Below are 16,045 nucleotides of genomic sequence, written 5' to 3'. Positions count from 1 at the left end.
CAGGGGCGAGTGAGAAGGGGCAGCTGTGGTGTGTGAAGCCGGCCGTGGTTCCGTAAGTGAGGCCCGCCTCCACATAGCGATGGGACGGAGCCCCCTCCGCTTCACTCGACGCGGGTGTGCACCCCACAGGGCACCAGCCCTGCTGACAGTGAGGAGTGAGTGTGTGAGCCTGGATTCAGAGCTGCAGTGAGCACGGGATAGCATTACAACGTGATTGTCATCGGGCATCGCACAGTGTCAGGAACACTACTGAAGGGTCTCCCCTGACCCCAGACCGTGGCCCCGGTCCTGAGCCTTCCTCCTGGGGACCGGTTCTGGGGGCACTGGGGCGACTCAGGCCCTGCTCCTGGGCTGAACTTCAGCTTCTCAGGCCCGGTTGCCGTGGGGATCTGGGATGTGCCCTGGCAATGAGGCCTCCTCGCAGTGGATCCTGTGTGTGCACCGCCGCATCCTGCAGCTGTGCTGTGCTGAGTGCACGTGGCCAGGCGATGGACCTCGCTCCTCGCCACCCGAGCCCGCACCTACAGTGCTGGTGTGAGGGGTAGAACTACCGTATACACTCAAGTGTAAGCCACCCCAAATATCAGCCGAGGTACCTAATTTTACCACAAAAGACGCATGAAAAGCATGCTGAAAGACTTGGCTTATACACGAGTATATACGGTAGTTTGTAGTTGCAAGGACTGTTGAGGGCTTCTTGTTTGCTGTGACTCAACCTGAGCTAAAATTGTGAATCTCACACACCCGTGAATGAGTCCTCCCCTTCTGCCAGCTGGCCTTAGCTGGAAGTACTTCTCTCTGTCCAGTGCCTGGAGGTTCCTCTCCAGGTCTGTGGGCACTGCAGCAGGGTGCCCTCTCACAGTCCTCCACCCCAGGACTCCATCATCTGCACAGGGGACAGCGCCTTTTTGTAAACACAGGTCTCCTCCGTCTTTAGCTCTTGTTGGAGGCCCTTCCCTGTTGGCCCCTGCTCAGGCTGTCCCTGCATCTGCTGGCTCCGCACCTCATGTCCTGCATGGCAGCCCTCAGACGATGCTGGGCACAGGGTGCTGTGTGGTGCCCCTGCTCAGGGCTCTCCTTGCCTGGACTGCATCTTCCCGCCCCTCCATAGTCACTTGCCAAACTCTTAACTCAGACTTCAGGACCTGGCCCGGCCACCTCCCACCAATCTAGCTCTCCTGACCTCTGCCCTTTTTCCAGGCGGGCATCTTGCCTGGATGTCTTCTTCCTCCAGCACATGCCACTCTGCCTCATGACATGTCTGCCCTGCCGGAATCCTAACCATGCCGAGTCCTCAGTGCCTGGCTCGGACTGGGCACTACTTGAGCCCTGCTTCTGTGGGAGGTGGACAGATGGGGAGTGCACACCCCGTGCTCGTGTGAGGAGGATGGGCACGCTGTGACGAGTCCTCGTGTGTAACTTCCCAGTCCCTGCTTGTCAGCAGGGCAGGGTCTCTTTGGCTCGGCTGGGTGCTCTCTGTCATGTCTCCTGATGGGAAGACCCTGGCGTCCGGCGCCACACTGGGAGGGAGCTGACAGCCAGACTGGGTCCGGCACCGGCTTCCTGCTGCTGCTCTGACGGCCTGTCTCTCCTTGCAGTCAAACGCTTCCGAGAACCAAAGCATGAGCGGCGCCCGTGGAGGATATGGTACGTGCTAAGTTGGGCAGGCTGCTTAGGCCCAGGGTGTGTGGTTACGCACTAGGATGCCGGCCTCAGGGCAGCGGTTCAACCCCACTGGCTGCCCTGAGGGAGAAAGATGGGAGCTCACAGGGGAACTCCACCCTGCCCTGTAGGGTAAGGTGACCAGATTTAAAGTGGGACACCACTGACTGGGGGGCAAGGCAGGGTGGGGTTCTTGATTAAAAATTTGGTCTATATGGACCAAATAGACCATTCCCTAGCTTGTCGTGCATTCTTGCCAAAAATTGGGCCTTTTTTATAATGCCAAAAATCGGGACTATCCCGCCAAAAGTGGGACATCTGGTCACCTTACTGTAGGGTCACTGTGAGTGGACGTCAACTTGATGGTGGTGAACTTGAAGGGTTTTTGTTAAACTACTTGGTTTTGGGGCAGTGGGGGCAGGCATTGCATTCGGTTACACGAACATGAAGCGTGTGGACCCTTTGGCTGACGTGGTCATCAGTAACGGTGTGCCCTACAACAGCCTGTCTATCTCCAGGACCTGCCGTGGCCTTGAGTTTATTGTTAGGCACCACGGTAAGCAAGCCCACTGGCGTCCTCTGCCCCAGTAACATCAGCAACCCCTTGGAGGCCAGTCAGGCATACAGCTGTGAACACTCCCCCTGGCATGCTGAAGGCGGTCGAGCCTCGGGGTCGGGTCGAAGAGGAACTTGTCTGTTTTGCTTGCTTGGCTGCTGGTAAAGAGCAGCCAGTTCCTGAGCCCGGCACGGACTCTTCCCCAGGACGCGTGTCTAGTCGTGGTGTGACGCGGTGCCCATCATGCTTCCTGCCTCCAAGAGGGCATGCAGGGGTGCCAGGACAGGGCCCGTGTGAGATGTCAGGCGTGTCTCTGGTCAACCCTGTTTTCCTCACTCCAGTCTGGCCTCTAGCTCTACACGTGTGACTCCCACCCCAGGGCTGTGAGGGTCGGCAGGTCTGGCCCGTGTTCCACACGGATTGCCCTCGAGTGAGAAGGCCTGGCTGGTGCAGCAGTGGGGGTCCAAGTCCACAGAGGAGGGGTGTCTCAGAAGAAAGGCCTGGAAACCTGCCCCCAGCCTCGGGCGCAGGACTGACCTGCGTAGCCTCCCAGCCCAAGCCCCCCGGGCTTCCGCTCAGCAGCCTGACCCCCCGCCCTGTGACACCCAGCCTGCAGGGAGGCAGAGAGGACAGCCAGGATCTGGAGTCTCCAGGGGTCCATGGCGTGACCCCTGTGCTGTCACACCTGAGCGCAGGGCCAGGGGCTCACAGCAGGGCAACCTGGTCCGTTTCTCCTCTGAGGCCCCTGCCGCGGCCTGTCTCGTCGCCCCGCCCGCGCACTGGGGAGGCCCACTGAGGCGCTCAGCCGTTGCTGGGGGACCATGTGGCCCACGAAACACTGTTTCCTCCCTGTGACCCCCTGGTCCCACCCAGTGTGAAGGGCAGCAGCACTGGGGTCCTTGGGTGTCAGGGCAGTGCTGGGCGTGGCCAGGTCTCGTTGGCCCTGGCGTTATGCCCACGTGGGCGTGAAGCCGGTGGGATCTCCAGGATGCAGACTTCTGGAACTTCTTCACAGAGCAGGGAGCAAGAGAGAAGGGGATGGAAACTTAGCCCGCGTTTTGCCTATTTCCAATCAGTGGCCTTTTGGGGATTTCAAATGCGCAGGTCTTGGCGGGTCTTGAGATGTAGCTGAGTCAGGTCTCGCCACCGTGTAGCAAGTGGGGCTGGGCCCTCTGATCCAGAAGGTTCTTAGAAGCAGGGGTGCCTTGTGGGACACATCAGCGACAGGAGACACAGTGAGAGTGGGCCACCCCAGGGTCATGGCAGGAAGCGGTAAGTCAGACAGCAGAGCTCCTGCCCGTCGTTCCCCCGGACCACCTCGTCCGGTTCAGAGGGTGCGTCTGCTCCTCCAGGTTCCTGGACACATCCAAGCAAGCCATCGGGATGCTCTTCATCCACTTCGCAAACGTGTACCTGGCGGACCTTACCGAGGAGGACCCGTGCTCTCTGTGAGTATCCATTGTGACCTCCACAGGCCCGGCCCCAGGCCCCCCACTGGCCAGAAGGCAGGCCCTGCCCCCTCCAACACGTGCGCGTGTGGGCACACCGCTCCTCTGAGGGGTCGCCCCTGCGTCCCCCATGTGGCGGCAGTTGGCCTTGGCCTTGGGGCCATGAATGGTGACGATCCCCTGGGTGCTGGCCCTCACTCTCCACCCTCAGGCTCTCTGCTGCCAACACAGGAGGGGCAGCTCCGTGGGCAGGACGGGACACTCTAGTGCTGGCCAGCGTTGACCTCTGGTCGGTCCTGCCCTGTCCATGCAGCCTGCCTTCCCCACAGCCCCTGCCCTGGTTCGTGGTGCAGCCGTGGCCCCGTCTCTTCCCCTGGCAGCACCTCCATCGCCCACTGCAGAGAGCAGGACAGGCTTTGGGGGGCGTTGGCAGCCTGCCTGGCTCAGGGTGGAGAAGGGGCTGAAACGCATCAGTAGGCTGTCGGTGGTGCTCGGGGCACAGGCCTGTGCCGTGCGCACACTCACTGGGAGGCCAGAGTGTGGGGTAGTGGCCAATGCCTCAGGCAGGCTACAGGGGGGCGGGGAGCCTCCCAAATTTTGATTCCTAATTCAGTTGTCATTTCTTTATTTAAAATAGCAATGACACCTGAGCTGTTCCACTGTAAAGAATCACAACATCAAACAGAGGCATGCTTTACACTTTTGTACTTAGCGGAACACTCTTTTTAAGCGGGGCCTATGCAGCATTCATTTGTGTTTATGCCCACTGTTGTTTTTGTTTTGCTTAGTGAGTGCATAATCCAGAACTAGCTGTGTCTGATCAGCATTTGCTCGGTCCATAAGGCTCAAAGCTTCCCTTTTTAAAAATAAATTTCATTTTTTGCAATGATTTTTTTCGCACACTTTCGTTTTGTTTTGTTTTTTCAGTGAAGCCCAAGCTTCTGTCTTTTGTTTTGCTTTGATTCTAACAATGATGCACTTGTGTGAGGCCCAGTAAGTACCCACTGGTAATGTGGGATCCCCGTCTGCTACCTGCACCTTCAGCTGTTCAACCCCCCACCGCCGGGCCTCCTGGGGAAGACGAGGCTGCCTGCCCAGCAGAGTTGTGGATCCGAGGGTCCCCGAGAGCATGGCTGAGAGGTGGCACTAACTGGACGGCCTGAGCTTGGTTTTCCTGGGGTGCTGAGTACCAGGCGCGGCTCCCACTGAGACGTTCACAGATGCGCACTCGCTGACCGCCAGCAGCCGTGGTGTGGGTTTTCACCCAGACTGACCCCACGCCTGCTGCCAGCTAACTGGGTGTGCAAGACTCGTTCAGACGGAAGACAGACCTGTCAGTCTCGGTCCCAGAGCCCAGTTCCGAGCAGTCTCAGTAGCTGCATGAGCAGGTGTGATCACCTGCAGGAGTCTTTGTAATCTTCACAAGGGGCCTCAGGTGTGAGGCTCGTGTCAAACCTATTAAATCCAAGTGCCCCAGAGCCTCACAGCCCAGGGCCAGGGCCCAGCTAGACGCTCAGGGGTAGTGGCCGGAGGCTGGCGGTCTTCCAGCTCTGGTCTGAGAGTGACCCCTGCGGTTCCAGTGAGGAAGGGCAGGTGGGCAGGAGTCCGAGGCCTCTACACACACACACACACACACACACACACACACACACACACACACACACCACCACCACCACCACCCCCCCCCTGGGAAGGCACTGAGCAAAATGGAGCTGTGCCTGCACGGGGGCAGGGGAGTGGCCTGTGGGCCCTGGTGTTTCTCACACGGGGGCCACAGTGTCCCTGGGGACCAGGCCAAGCCTGGGTTTGGCTGCTGCTGCTTCTGTACCTCCCTTTGGGCTTGTGGCAGCTTCTGCTGGGTGCAGGCCCTGCAGCCTGAGCAGGGGAGCCGTCCTGGGAGCAGGGAAGGAGGTTCTCACAGCGCAAGTTATAGGAACATGGGCCCTGCGGGCGCTCTGTCCCCACACTGCTCCCTTCCTTCCACCGTGCCCGTGCCTTCTCTGTGCAGAGCAGAGCTCCCCCATGGAGCAGGAGCCCTTGACGTGCCCTGGGCCTTGACCTTCGGGCTGAGGGAGCAGTAACCTCTCTGGCCCTTCCTCCTGCAGCAGCACCTTCAGGCCCCATGGCGTGTTGCTCAGGGATTGTGTGCAACGTCGACTCTTCACCTGGTGGGACAGGGCCATCCTTCGGTCCTGGCCGCCCTCCGCCTGCCCTCGAGTTGCTAAGCCACAGTGACCACCAGCCCATTGTCAGCTCATCGCTGTGGGGCTGAGGGAAGGCCACCCCCAGAACAGGCCACCCAGCTGCTGCCCAGTGCTGCCCACAGCAGCCCCTGACCTTCGGCCCGGCCCCCCCGCAGGTACCTCATCAACTTCCTGCTGGACGCCACCGTGGGCATGCTGCTCATCTACGCGGGCGTGCGCGCTGTCGGTGTCCTGGTGGAGTGGCAGCAGTGGGAGTCCCTGCGGTTCGGCGAGTACGGTAATGACCGGGACCCATCTGCACGCCGAGCAGCGCTGGCTCCACAGGTTTAAAGCTGGTGGCTGTGTCCACCTGCCACGTGGCGGCCGAGGGTCTGGCTGGACACTCCTCCTCTCCGGCTGGGGCTCCACTCCAATGGCAGGGAGGCGGCTGGAGTCACCTGGCTGCTTCGCACCAGAGAGCAGTGGGGGTCCCACCCCAAGGGCCTTGAGGCCACCCCACTCTGCCAACACAGCCTGCCATGCACATGTGACAGGTCCTGGCCGGAAGTGGTGAGCTTTGTCTCCTGTCCTGTGACCCTGCTGTGCCATCGGCAGGGGCTGGGGACTTGCAGGCAGCATGGGGTGGTCCACTTCTCCCGGGCCAGGCTGCCTCAATCCCCCACTGCAGGCTGACTGTAGGCCCCTGCCCTGCAGCACTAGCTGGGGTGGGAGCTGCTGCCAGGCTGGCTCGGCGCTCAGGCAGTGGGGGGGGGGGGCTGGTGAGAAGGGCCTTGTGGATCCACCCACTCAGACACAGGGATGGAGGCCACTGCCCACCGGTGGGAGGGGGGGCGTCTGCCACGAGGGGGCACATGGAGAGTGGGGCAGTAACTGGATGCCCCAAGGGGCCCTCCCGCCCCACAGGCTGCCGGCTCAGAGGGGCTCACATGCATAGGAGGAGCCGGCTGGGAGTGGTCTGGTCTTTCTAGAAATGTTCAGTACAGAGCATGTGTCTCCGTGAGGGGAGAGGGCTTTTCTGAGCCCAGTGACGGGCTCGATGAGTCACTGACCTAGATGGTGCCCGACACGCAGTGCGTGTGTGCTGTGGCCGCAAGGAGGACTGGGCTTAGGGGAGGTGGGACGGGCCACATTCTGGGATGTCCACTGACAGAACAGGCCCCCAGAGGAGTGCAGAGCCACAGCAGTGTGTGTGTATAGGGGGAGGGGGCCCTGGTTCTTACCACCCGCAACGCCGCTCAGAGCTGCTCCTTGGCTGTTACAAGCCTTCTGAAGCTTGGTGGTGCCTGGCTCCCACGGCCGACTCTAATCAGGGTACAAGAGCTGGATCCTGGCAAAACGGGTGGAAAATGTGGTGCAACACCAGCTCCCATTGAGGCTGGAGGCCCTGGTGTCACCTTTCAGCTCAGTAGCAGGCTAGCTCAGGAAGTAGAGATTGTCATGCTTGACTCTAAGAAAGGAAGATCAAGGGGGGTCCGGGGGCTGCTGCCCACTCAGCCTAGTTGAGAGCTGCCAGCCTCCGCCACCGGAGAGCGGTGAGGCCCCGTGCCGCCAAGAGCGTCCAGGCTCCAGCAGCCAGGGAGCGGCTCTGCTCTGTCCTGTAGAGCGGCCATCCAGGGGCTCAGTGTGGGGTCTCTATCCAGCCCAGTAGCGTGCGGTTGATTGGAAGCACAGCTGACAATGTTGGAGGCCGGGAGCCAACTGCCGTCGCAGAGTGAACAGGAACAGTGAGCACTGAGGGCTGTCACCGGGACCATTCGGCAAGAAGCCAGGACGGGGTGGATTTGGGGAGTTCCTGGTGATAAGTTGACAGAGGAACAGCAAAGTCACACCTGGTTTGCAGGTGGCTCTGCACCACATGCAGGTGCCACTCGTACGTGGACAGCCGCAGCACGACTGCCCCTTTCTGGGACCTCCCTGAAGGACAGGTGAAGGGAAAGCCGCCCAACGGGCAGGACTTGGAGCAGGGCACCTGGCCGTCCAGTTGGCCAGATGTGAGACAGTGTACTGATTCAGGGGCTGTGGCTCATGACTCTGCTGGGTGCTCAGGGAACTGGAAGGAACATGACTGGAAAATTGGTGACAAGGAGATGTGGGGAAGAGGTATGTGGATGGATCTCTCTGAATGGGCCAAGAAAGTACAGGTAATCGTGTCTCATGTGAACGCTCACTAAAGGGTTACCTCTGAAGAGGAGGACTGTAACGATCCAGTGGATGTGATGTGGAGACTGGTCCTCCTCTTGCTCTGCCACTCCTGTCATCGCCCAGTGGGTGCATAAACGTGTGTGTGTGTGAGAGAGAGAGAACCTTCTGGAAGGCAGGACGTCCTGCTGGGCTGTAGGAAGGCAGTGCGCAGGCAGCCCCACCCACAGCATCTGCTCCCGGCTTGGTGCGGGGGTGCAGAGCAGTTGTGGTTGCTGGTGCTGCAGCATCAGGGCCGGCCTGTGCCCTGCACGGCTGCCAGCCCCAAGAGTGGACAGCAGGGAAGAAGGTTGTGGGGTAGGGGTTGGCGTCTCCCAGGCAGGTGTCCCCAGGTAGAGCCAGGGCAGCCGGTGTGCGGGTACCGGCCGTGGGTGCATGGCTGCTCCTGCCACTCGCTGAGGAGCTTGGGGTTCCGATGTGGGGTTCTAAGATCAAGCTGTTGGCAGGTCTGGTCGTGGTGGAAAGCTCTGGGGAGAAGGGGTTTCCTTGCCTTTCCCCGCCTGCCTCCTGTGGCACCGGGCTCTCCCTCCATTCTCAGAAACCGCAGCAGTGGAGGTGGGAGCCTTCTGCCTCTGCCTCCCGAGTCTGCCTTTCCTGCGGTGGTGAGGAGGCCTTGTGCGTGTGCAGGTTCTGGCTGAGCTACCTCCCTAGAACCAGCCTGGACCCTGCCCGTAACCTAGAGCAGCCACAGGTTCCGGGGATTCGAATGTGAATGTCTCCCGGGGAGCATGGCTCTGCCCACCATACCTGTTACCTGCCCAACCAGCTGGGGAGGCAGGCGCCTGTCTTGGTCAGTGGACGGCTGTAAGAAGCCCAGTGCCTGCCCACAGGTGCATCGAGGTAGAGGGAGCGGGGAGACCTTCCCTCACTCTCTGTGGAACGCGGCGCTGTCCCCACACGTCTGTTTCCTTTGTGTCTCTCGGGAGACATGCACACGCACAGCCCACAGCGTCCCTGGGCTTAGAACCACAGGCAAGAGGCTGGGGTTTACAGCATAGATTTGGGGTGACAATCCAGTCTGTAACGTTCTTCCCTTTGGCCCCCAGTGTCATGCCCTTGACCATGGAGCTCACCTTCGCCCACAGCAGCATCCCCAAAGTCCAAGTCCGAGAATTGATTGAGTGCCGCTGAGACTAGATGCCCCTTGACCTAGGGAGCTGTGACACCCCAGTTCCTCACTTCTGAGGCCCAGGGTGAGCGTCCCGTGACAGACCTGGAGGCTGGATCCTGGGCACCAGGAAGTCGCAGGCCCAGCAAGGCTCCGCCTTTTGCCCGTGGGCTTGGCCGCACGTGTGCATCCCTGGTGGACACCTGAGCCCCAGCCGCACCTTTCCTGCCTCACTGGTGGCTCCTTCTCATCCTCCCTGAGAGCCCGCTCCCTGCCCACCTCCACCAGGGTGCCTGCTGCTCCGAACTCGAGTGCAGCTGGGACGCTGAGCTCCAGGGACGCCCGCCCACCTGCCTGCCCGCCCTTGGACGCCAGAGGCCGTGTTCTGTGTCCGCCCAGCACTCCTCTCTGCCAGTGGGCAGCGCTCGGGAGGGTCTGGATGTCGGTCCCTGGAGAAGGGACTCCCCAGAAAAGGGACTGTCCATGACAGCCGCCTGAAGGCCTCCCCGTGTGTCCACGTGGGCGTGGCAGCAGGCCCGCAGCCAGGACTCCAGGAAGGCTGGAATGAGAAACACGAGGCTCTCTTGGCGCTGCGCTCCCCCTCAGGGCCAGGAAGGGCCCTTCTCCCCTAAAAGGCTACCTTCTACCCTCCGCTGGCCTGTCCATGTCAACGGGCTCCCCCACCTCCACTCTCCACTTTGGGGAGACTGCCCCCCGCCCACCCCTTGGACCTGCCCATCTCTGCACATGCCAATCATCCCCCGAGGGGCTGGACCTCCCCTGGCCGCCCAGTCCCGTGGGGACATTTTGGAAGCACCGCAGCCCGCATGTCCGATGGCTGGGATGGAGGACTCTTGGGCCCGTGGTTTCTCGGCCGTGACGCCTGATGGGGCGGCAGGCTGGCCTTGGTCACCCACACACAGCCTCGCCATCCTCCTTCCTGAAGCCTGGCCTCCGCCTCTCCCCACGGGGCCCTGAACTCCTCAGATCAGGATTTTTATGGAAGTGGGATGGAGGATGAGCTTGGGGGGGGGGGGGGCGGGATTGGCAGAAAAGGAATGAGCTCTCAAACACCACAGCCCTACGGGTCCTCCTGGCAGACATGCCTGCTCGCTCCCTGCCACAGAGCAGATAGCCAGCGCCTGAGTCCCTGCCGCCACGCTGCTTACTGGCTTCGTCCCCTGCCTCTTATTGAAGTTTTCTGCTGTGATTTGGGTCAGTCACAGTGGGACTACGTCCCACAGCTGTGGACGCAGCCTTTGTTTCACTCCATCAGGTTTGGGCCCCTTCCCCCAGGGCCTCCCATTTCCGTCCCACCTCCTCTCCTGACCCTGCACCCTTGTCACGGGCAGACGCTCCCCGTCTCGTCTTCTAGAGGCAGGTTCCCATCCACACCTGAGGGGTGACTACGGAAGGGACCACCTGTCTCTGACCTGCTTCATCCATGGTGTTCAGTGTTGCTCCACACTGCCCTCCCCTCTGTCCATGACCTTCCAGCGTGAGCCCTTTCAGAGCAGTGGGGACACTGGCTGGGCACCATCTACTGTCTCCGATCTCCGGGCTTTGGAGGCCGATGCCTGTGTGGCCCAGGTATCCACACGTCTCTCCATGTTCTCCACTTCTTCTCCCAGATGGGGAGAGACCAGTAGTTCCACGTCACGGGCTTTGAGACCCCAGTCCCTACTCATGAGACTTCCGCATCGATCCTGCCCTTGTGGACGAGTTGTGCCCGTTGACTGATTGATTGTGGTGTCTTCTGACCCCGTCCCCCCCCAAGGCCAGAACCTCATCCCCCAGGTGTTGGGCTCCGTCTCAGTGTTCATCTCTGACCTCCCATGTGCTGCCCTGCTCCCGTGGGTCTCTGCAGTAAAGACGAACACACGTACAGATGCCCTCTGTCAGAGCTGCGTCTCCGCATGGTGTCCCCCAACTGTCCTCCCACGTGTCCACTTGCAGGTCACCACGAGTCCAGACTGGAGCACAGAGCAGTACCAGCCGCTGCTGCCCTTTCTGCCCCATCCCTGCCCCAGCACTTCTGACCAACCTGCCTCCAGGACACCGCCCCACTCCCCACCCCACCCCACCCCACGGTCACTGTCCAAGAGTGTTTTTTAGTGTGAGCACTGCTCGTCCTCCAGGGCCGTCTGTGTGCTGGGGGCTTGCTCAGACCCACCTTGCCCCTTTGTGCCTCTGTGAGCGTCCGTCCATTCTCCCCTCTTCAGCCCATTGGAATGATGTCTTCCCATCTCTCAGTGGACATCAAGGATGGCCACTCAGGTGCTCTCGGGCGGGGGCTCCTTCGCAGACGACTGTCGTAGCTGATGGAGAAGCAGCGAATCTCAGCACTCGGGCTCTCACTCAGGGTTCTGAGAGCCGGGTAGAGAGGGAGCCCCCGTGTGACGATGTCTGCCTGTCCCTGCAGGAGACCCTCTGCAGTGCGGAGCGTGGGCCGGGCAGTGCGCCCTCTACATCGTCATCATGGTCTTTGAGAAAGCTGTCGTCTCCCTTGTCCTCCTGATACTTCAGTGGAAAAAGGTTTGCTTGCCTTCCTGGGGCCTCGCAGCCCCGTCACGCACACACACACACACACAGGCACTGCTCCCTGCCCGAAAGTGGCCCTCCTGCCCTTTGAACGTGGACATGTCGTAGGCACGCTGGCCGGCTCTCACTAACAGGAGCTTCTTGCTGGAGTGCATTGCTCCACGTTGGTGCCCATCATGCCGGGTGGCTGCTGGCCGAAGGGACAGTGGGCTGTTTAGGAGGGGACCTGCGGGCCACCCGGTGTCCCTTTGCAGGACGTTTCCACGTCCACCGACGCCGCTCACGCCACTCCCGTGGTTGGTGGTTTAGGGTAGGCGCCATCCTTGGTCCGTGACTACCAAGGGATGGCCCCGAGAGCCCACCGGCTCCGGTTCCGGTGGCTGCATTGCTGGGAGACCCTCCGAAACCAAGCTGAGCAGGCGTGTGGGAACAGGTGGCACAGATCTGGGCCCTGTGTGGTTCTGTCTGGTGGATGTTTGTATTTTTTTTATGAAAAATTTAGAGACGCTTCTCAGAGCTACTGCCCTCTGGGAGGTGGTGAGGCCCATGTCTATTAGGCTGGGGGCGCCCACCAGGCCCGCCCCTCGGCTCCCCCTAAGCACCTCCTCCAAGAGGGCCACCGCAGTCCGCTCATTCCCTTCAGGCCCTGCGGGCAGGCTCGCGCTCTGAGCTCACGGCCTGCTTCTCATTCCAGGTGTCCCTTCTGAATCCCATCGAGAACCCAGACCTGAAGCTGGCCGTGGTCATGCTCATTGTGCCCTTCTTCGTCAACGTCAGTGCCGCTCTGCCGAGACCCCGCCCCACTGTGGCCCCACCCCTCCCAAACCCCGCCCAAATGTGGCCCAGCCCCACCCCAGGGTAGGGTCACACACCCGCAGTTGGTTACCGCAGAGCTCTGACTCTGATGGAAAACGCACCTTGGGCCCCAGGACTCTTTACAAGTGTCTCTGGGAGCCTGTGCTGACCCCTGAACCCAACCCCATCCAGGAAGACAGGACTGCCTCCCAGAAGGCAGACCACCCCCAGGGCCCCAGCCTGCAGTCCTGCTGAGGGGTGCCCATGGGTAAGACCGCCCCTAGAGCAGGACCCCCACGTGGTTAGCTGGCAGGTGGCCGGACTCGGGAAAGAGGGGTATGTGATGCAGCCCAGCCCTGCTGCCTGAATGACCGCACGCTGTCACACCCGTGCTGACTACAGCCGCCCTGCAGGGTCCCTGGGACCGGGCCTCCTGGGTGTGCATGTTGACAGGCCAACCCGCCCGCTAACCTCTCAGCAGCTGAGCGCTGAACCACCGGGCCACCAGGACTCGTTTCCTGGTGTTTGGGGCAAGGATGGCCATCCCGTCTGTGGGGAGAGCCGGAGTGGAGCACGTGCGAGGGAGGAGGGGGGCTGCAAGGGGCCCAAATGGGGAGCTCTTCCCAAGGTCCTGGGTACTTTCATGCGGATCCGGGCAGCGAGGGGTCCCCGCCAGTTGGCCCAGGACTGCTGGGCCTCCCTGGACAGCCCGTCTGTCCCTCTTGCAGGCATTGATGTTTTGGGTGGTGGACAACTTCCTCATGAGGAAGGGGAAGACGAAGGCCAAGCTGGAAGAGAGGGGGGGCAGCCAGGACTCCAGGAACGGAAGCAAGGTCCGCTATCGCAGGGCCGCATCCCACGAGGACTCCGAGTCTGAGGTGCGCTGCCCGGGACCGGCGCTCTGCGCCCTTGCCTGCTGGCCCCAGAACCTGGTGGGTGGGCGGTGCCCCCCTCTGCAGGAGGAGCTGGCCGAGGTCCTGTGCAGGACAGGAGGGGGCTGGCCGGCCAGCTAGAAGGTGATCCCGAGGGCCTGCTGAGGCCTCCCTCTCCCTCCTCCCCAAGCCTCTCCTGGTGGTTACGCATTGGGTGGCTAGCCACAGGTCAGCTGCTCCAGGAGAGACAGGCGGGGCTCTCTGCCCCTGCAGAGACTGACCGCCTGGAGAACGCAGGGCACTCCACCCAACCTGCAGGCCCACTGAGAGTACCTGGAGCCGCATCTTGAGTTGAGGTCGAGAGTTTGGCCCTCAGGGAGACTCCGTTGAGGCAGGAAGAGGGTGGGCTGGAGTCTGATGCTGCTGCAGCACCGACTGACCGTCCCCACTTCTGGGCCGGGCCAGAAACCCCCCAGAGCAGCGTGGGGGGCTCTTGCTTGCAGCACCCTGGTTCACTGTGACTGGGCAGGGGATGGGGGAACTGGTAGAGTGGGTGTCTGTGGCTCGGTCCTGCTTGTCCGTCAGCTGCACATGCCTTGGGAGCAGTGAATCTTGGGGGCCAGCATGTCTTGTTCTCCAAGGCGTCCCCCCAGGGGCTGATGCAGGCCCCTTTCCCCCTCAGATCCTGATCTCGGCGGAGGACGAGCTGGAGCAGTCGGACATGGACGAGGACCTCCACAGACTGACGGCTCCAAAGCCCGGGAGGAAGAAGCACCGCTTTGGGCTGCCTGTGTGACCCTCAGCCCCCTGCAGCACACCTGCCCCTCTACCTCCACTCTCCCGCTGCCCCCGCCCGCCCTAGACCACTGTGACTTACCAGGGGCCGGGGCTGCAGGCAGTGGAGGCCCCTTCAGTTGCACTACAAACACTGACCAAATATGCAAGTGAGGAGTTTTGTTGTCCCAAACCACCTCGTGGGGATCCCGAGCCCCTGCCTGCGTGTGTGACCGGCCGGCCTTGTGGGAGAAGGCGCCCGCCCACCCTCCGCCCGACGTGCCCGTCCGCCCATCCATCCCCCCGTGCATCCCCGAGGTGCGGAGAGTGTGAGTGAGGACCACCCGGTGCCCCGACCCCGATGGCTTTGTAACTTGATTTCTGAGCAAGCTCCTCCAGCTGCCAACGCTCACGTTTCCGATTCTGTGTTGATTCTTACAGGTACCTTTGGGACTAATGGACACAACCTAGTTTTTAAGTCTTCCGTATGCTCTCTGACTTTTATATTTTTAAGTTATATTTTCATACTATTGTATTTAAAAATCTCTTTTTAATCCCCAAAGAAGTGCGTTTGTGTGCCTTCCGTGGGTGTGAGTGTGAACTGGTGGGAGGGGACAGTCGGAAGTCCTGCTGCTGTTGGGGGCGGGGCGGCGAGCAAGCTAGGGCTCTGCCCCCTTTCAGCCAGCTCGGGGCCCTGTGGGGCAGAAACGGCCAGCGCTCAGCCGAGGCAGGTCCAGGTGTTGGTCCTCGTGAGTGAAGTTGGATCGAGAAGGGAAGCAGAGAAGTCTGTCGGAGGGGGGGAACGGCCAGGCCCCTGTGTGCCTCCGGCTCTCTTCAGAGCCTCCGCAGAGCCGGGCCCTGCTCTCTTGCAGCCCTGGGCCCGCACCTTCACCCCCGAGTCCTCCCTGCTGGCGTGGACCAAGCTGGGGCCCAGCCCTCCGGGCCCATGGGCAGGACAAGGGGCTTCCAGGCCTGTGTCCCCTGGGCGCTGGGGATGTGTTGCAACCCGCAGGGGGTCTCATGCGAGGAGAGGCCCACGTTTTGTCACAGCCCAGCAGCACCATGGGAGCTGGGGGGGGAAACCACGTCCGCCTTGGACACGCACGAAACACGCTTCACACACACCTGGAGTTCTGGACTGAGGCCGCCGCTAAGCTGGACAGCTGCAGCATGCTCTGCCCGCCACCCGTCCCTGGGCACGTGGGGGCCGGCCAGGATCTGGTGCCAGAGCGCGGAAAGGAGCGGGGCATCTGCCTACCTGCCGGAAGTGCACTCCACCACTCAGGAGGCCCAGGGCCAGTGCCTCCGCCCACTGCACCGACTTGCCTGTGACAAGACAGGGCTCATTAGCGGTAGCCCGTCCCTCATGGTGCCAGCACCCCTCCATCCCTCTCCCTTGTGGGGCTCCTTCGCAGCCTGTGCCCACAGCTGCTGCTCCCACGGCCCTGGGATTCCGCCCAGAGCTCTGAGCTCCGGGTCTCCCCAAGCCGGGGAGGGGAGACAGGGTCCCATACTGGCAGGGGGCTGGGGGACAGGTGAGGCGCACAGCCCTCCACCTGCTGGTCACTAAGGGCTGTGTTCCCAGGGGGACGGCGTGTCGTGGTGTCTGATCACGCAGGGCCTCGGCCTGTGGCTTGGACAGCGTGGCCTTTCCCCCTCCTGCCTTCGAGGCTTTCCTTCCTGGGGTTCCCTGGCCGCGGCTGCCCAACTGCCCTCTGTGAACCAGTGTGCCTTAGGAGGAACAGCTCACCGCTGGCTGGACAGACGGACGGGCGAGCAGCTGGGGCGAGCATCTGCCTCAGGAACAGCGGACGCCTGGCCGGGAAAGCTGCATGTGGTGGGCGTGATAAGCAGGCTCCTCGTGTGCCCTGGAAATCCCCCAGTGG

General features: G+C 61.7%; 1 protein-coding gene across 1 annotated transcript; it reads left to right on the top strand.

Moving 5' to 3' along the window:
• The first annotated feature begins 1,579 nt into the window (after window positions 1-1,579).
• LOC101648820 (store-operated calcium entry regulator STIMATE) lies at window positions 1,580-14,643 on the top strand. The gene is made up of 7 exons (XM_004715276.2): window positions 1,580-1,647; window positions 3,571-3,666; window positions 6,026-6,147; window positions 11,600-11,712; window positions 12,413-12,490; window positions 13,242-13,391; window positions 14,068-14,643. The coding sequence occupies exons 2-7, from the start codon at window positions 3,602-3,604 to the stop codon at window positions 14,179-14,181; spliced, it is 642 nt and encodes a 213-aa protein (XP_004715333.2). The 5' UTR covers window positions 1,580-1,647; window positions 3,571-3,601; the 3' UTR covers window positions 14,182-14,643.
• Window positions 14,644-16,045: the final 1,402 nt, after the last annotated feature.

Source organism: Echinops telfairi, unplaced genomic scaffold (genome assembly GCF_000313985.2).
Source record: "Echinops telfairi isolate 266 unplaced genomic scaffold, ASM31398v2 ScPeMD7_7420;HRSCAF=8458, whole genome shotgun sequence".
NCBI classification, from domain to species: domain Eukaryota; kingdom Metazoa; phylum Chordata; class Mammalia; order Afrosoricida; family Tenrecidae; genus Echinops; species Echinops telfairi.
Note: the sequence above shows the minus strand (reverse complement) of the source record. Positions and strands in the feature narration are given on the sequence as shown.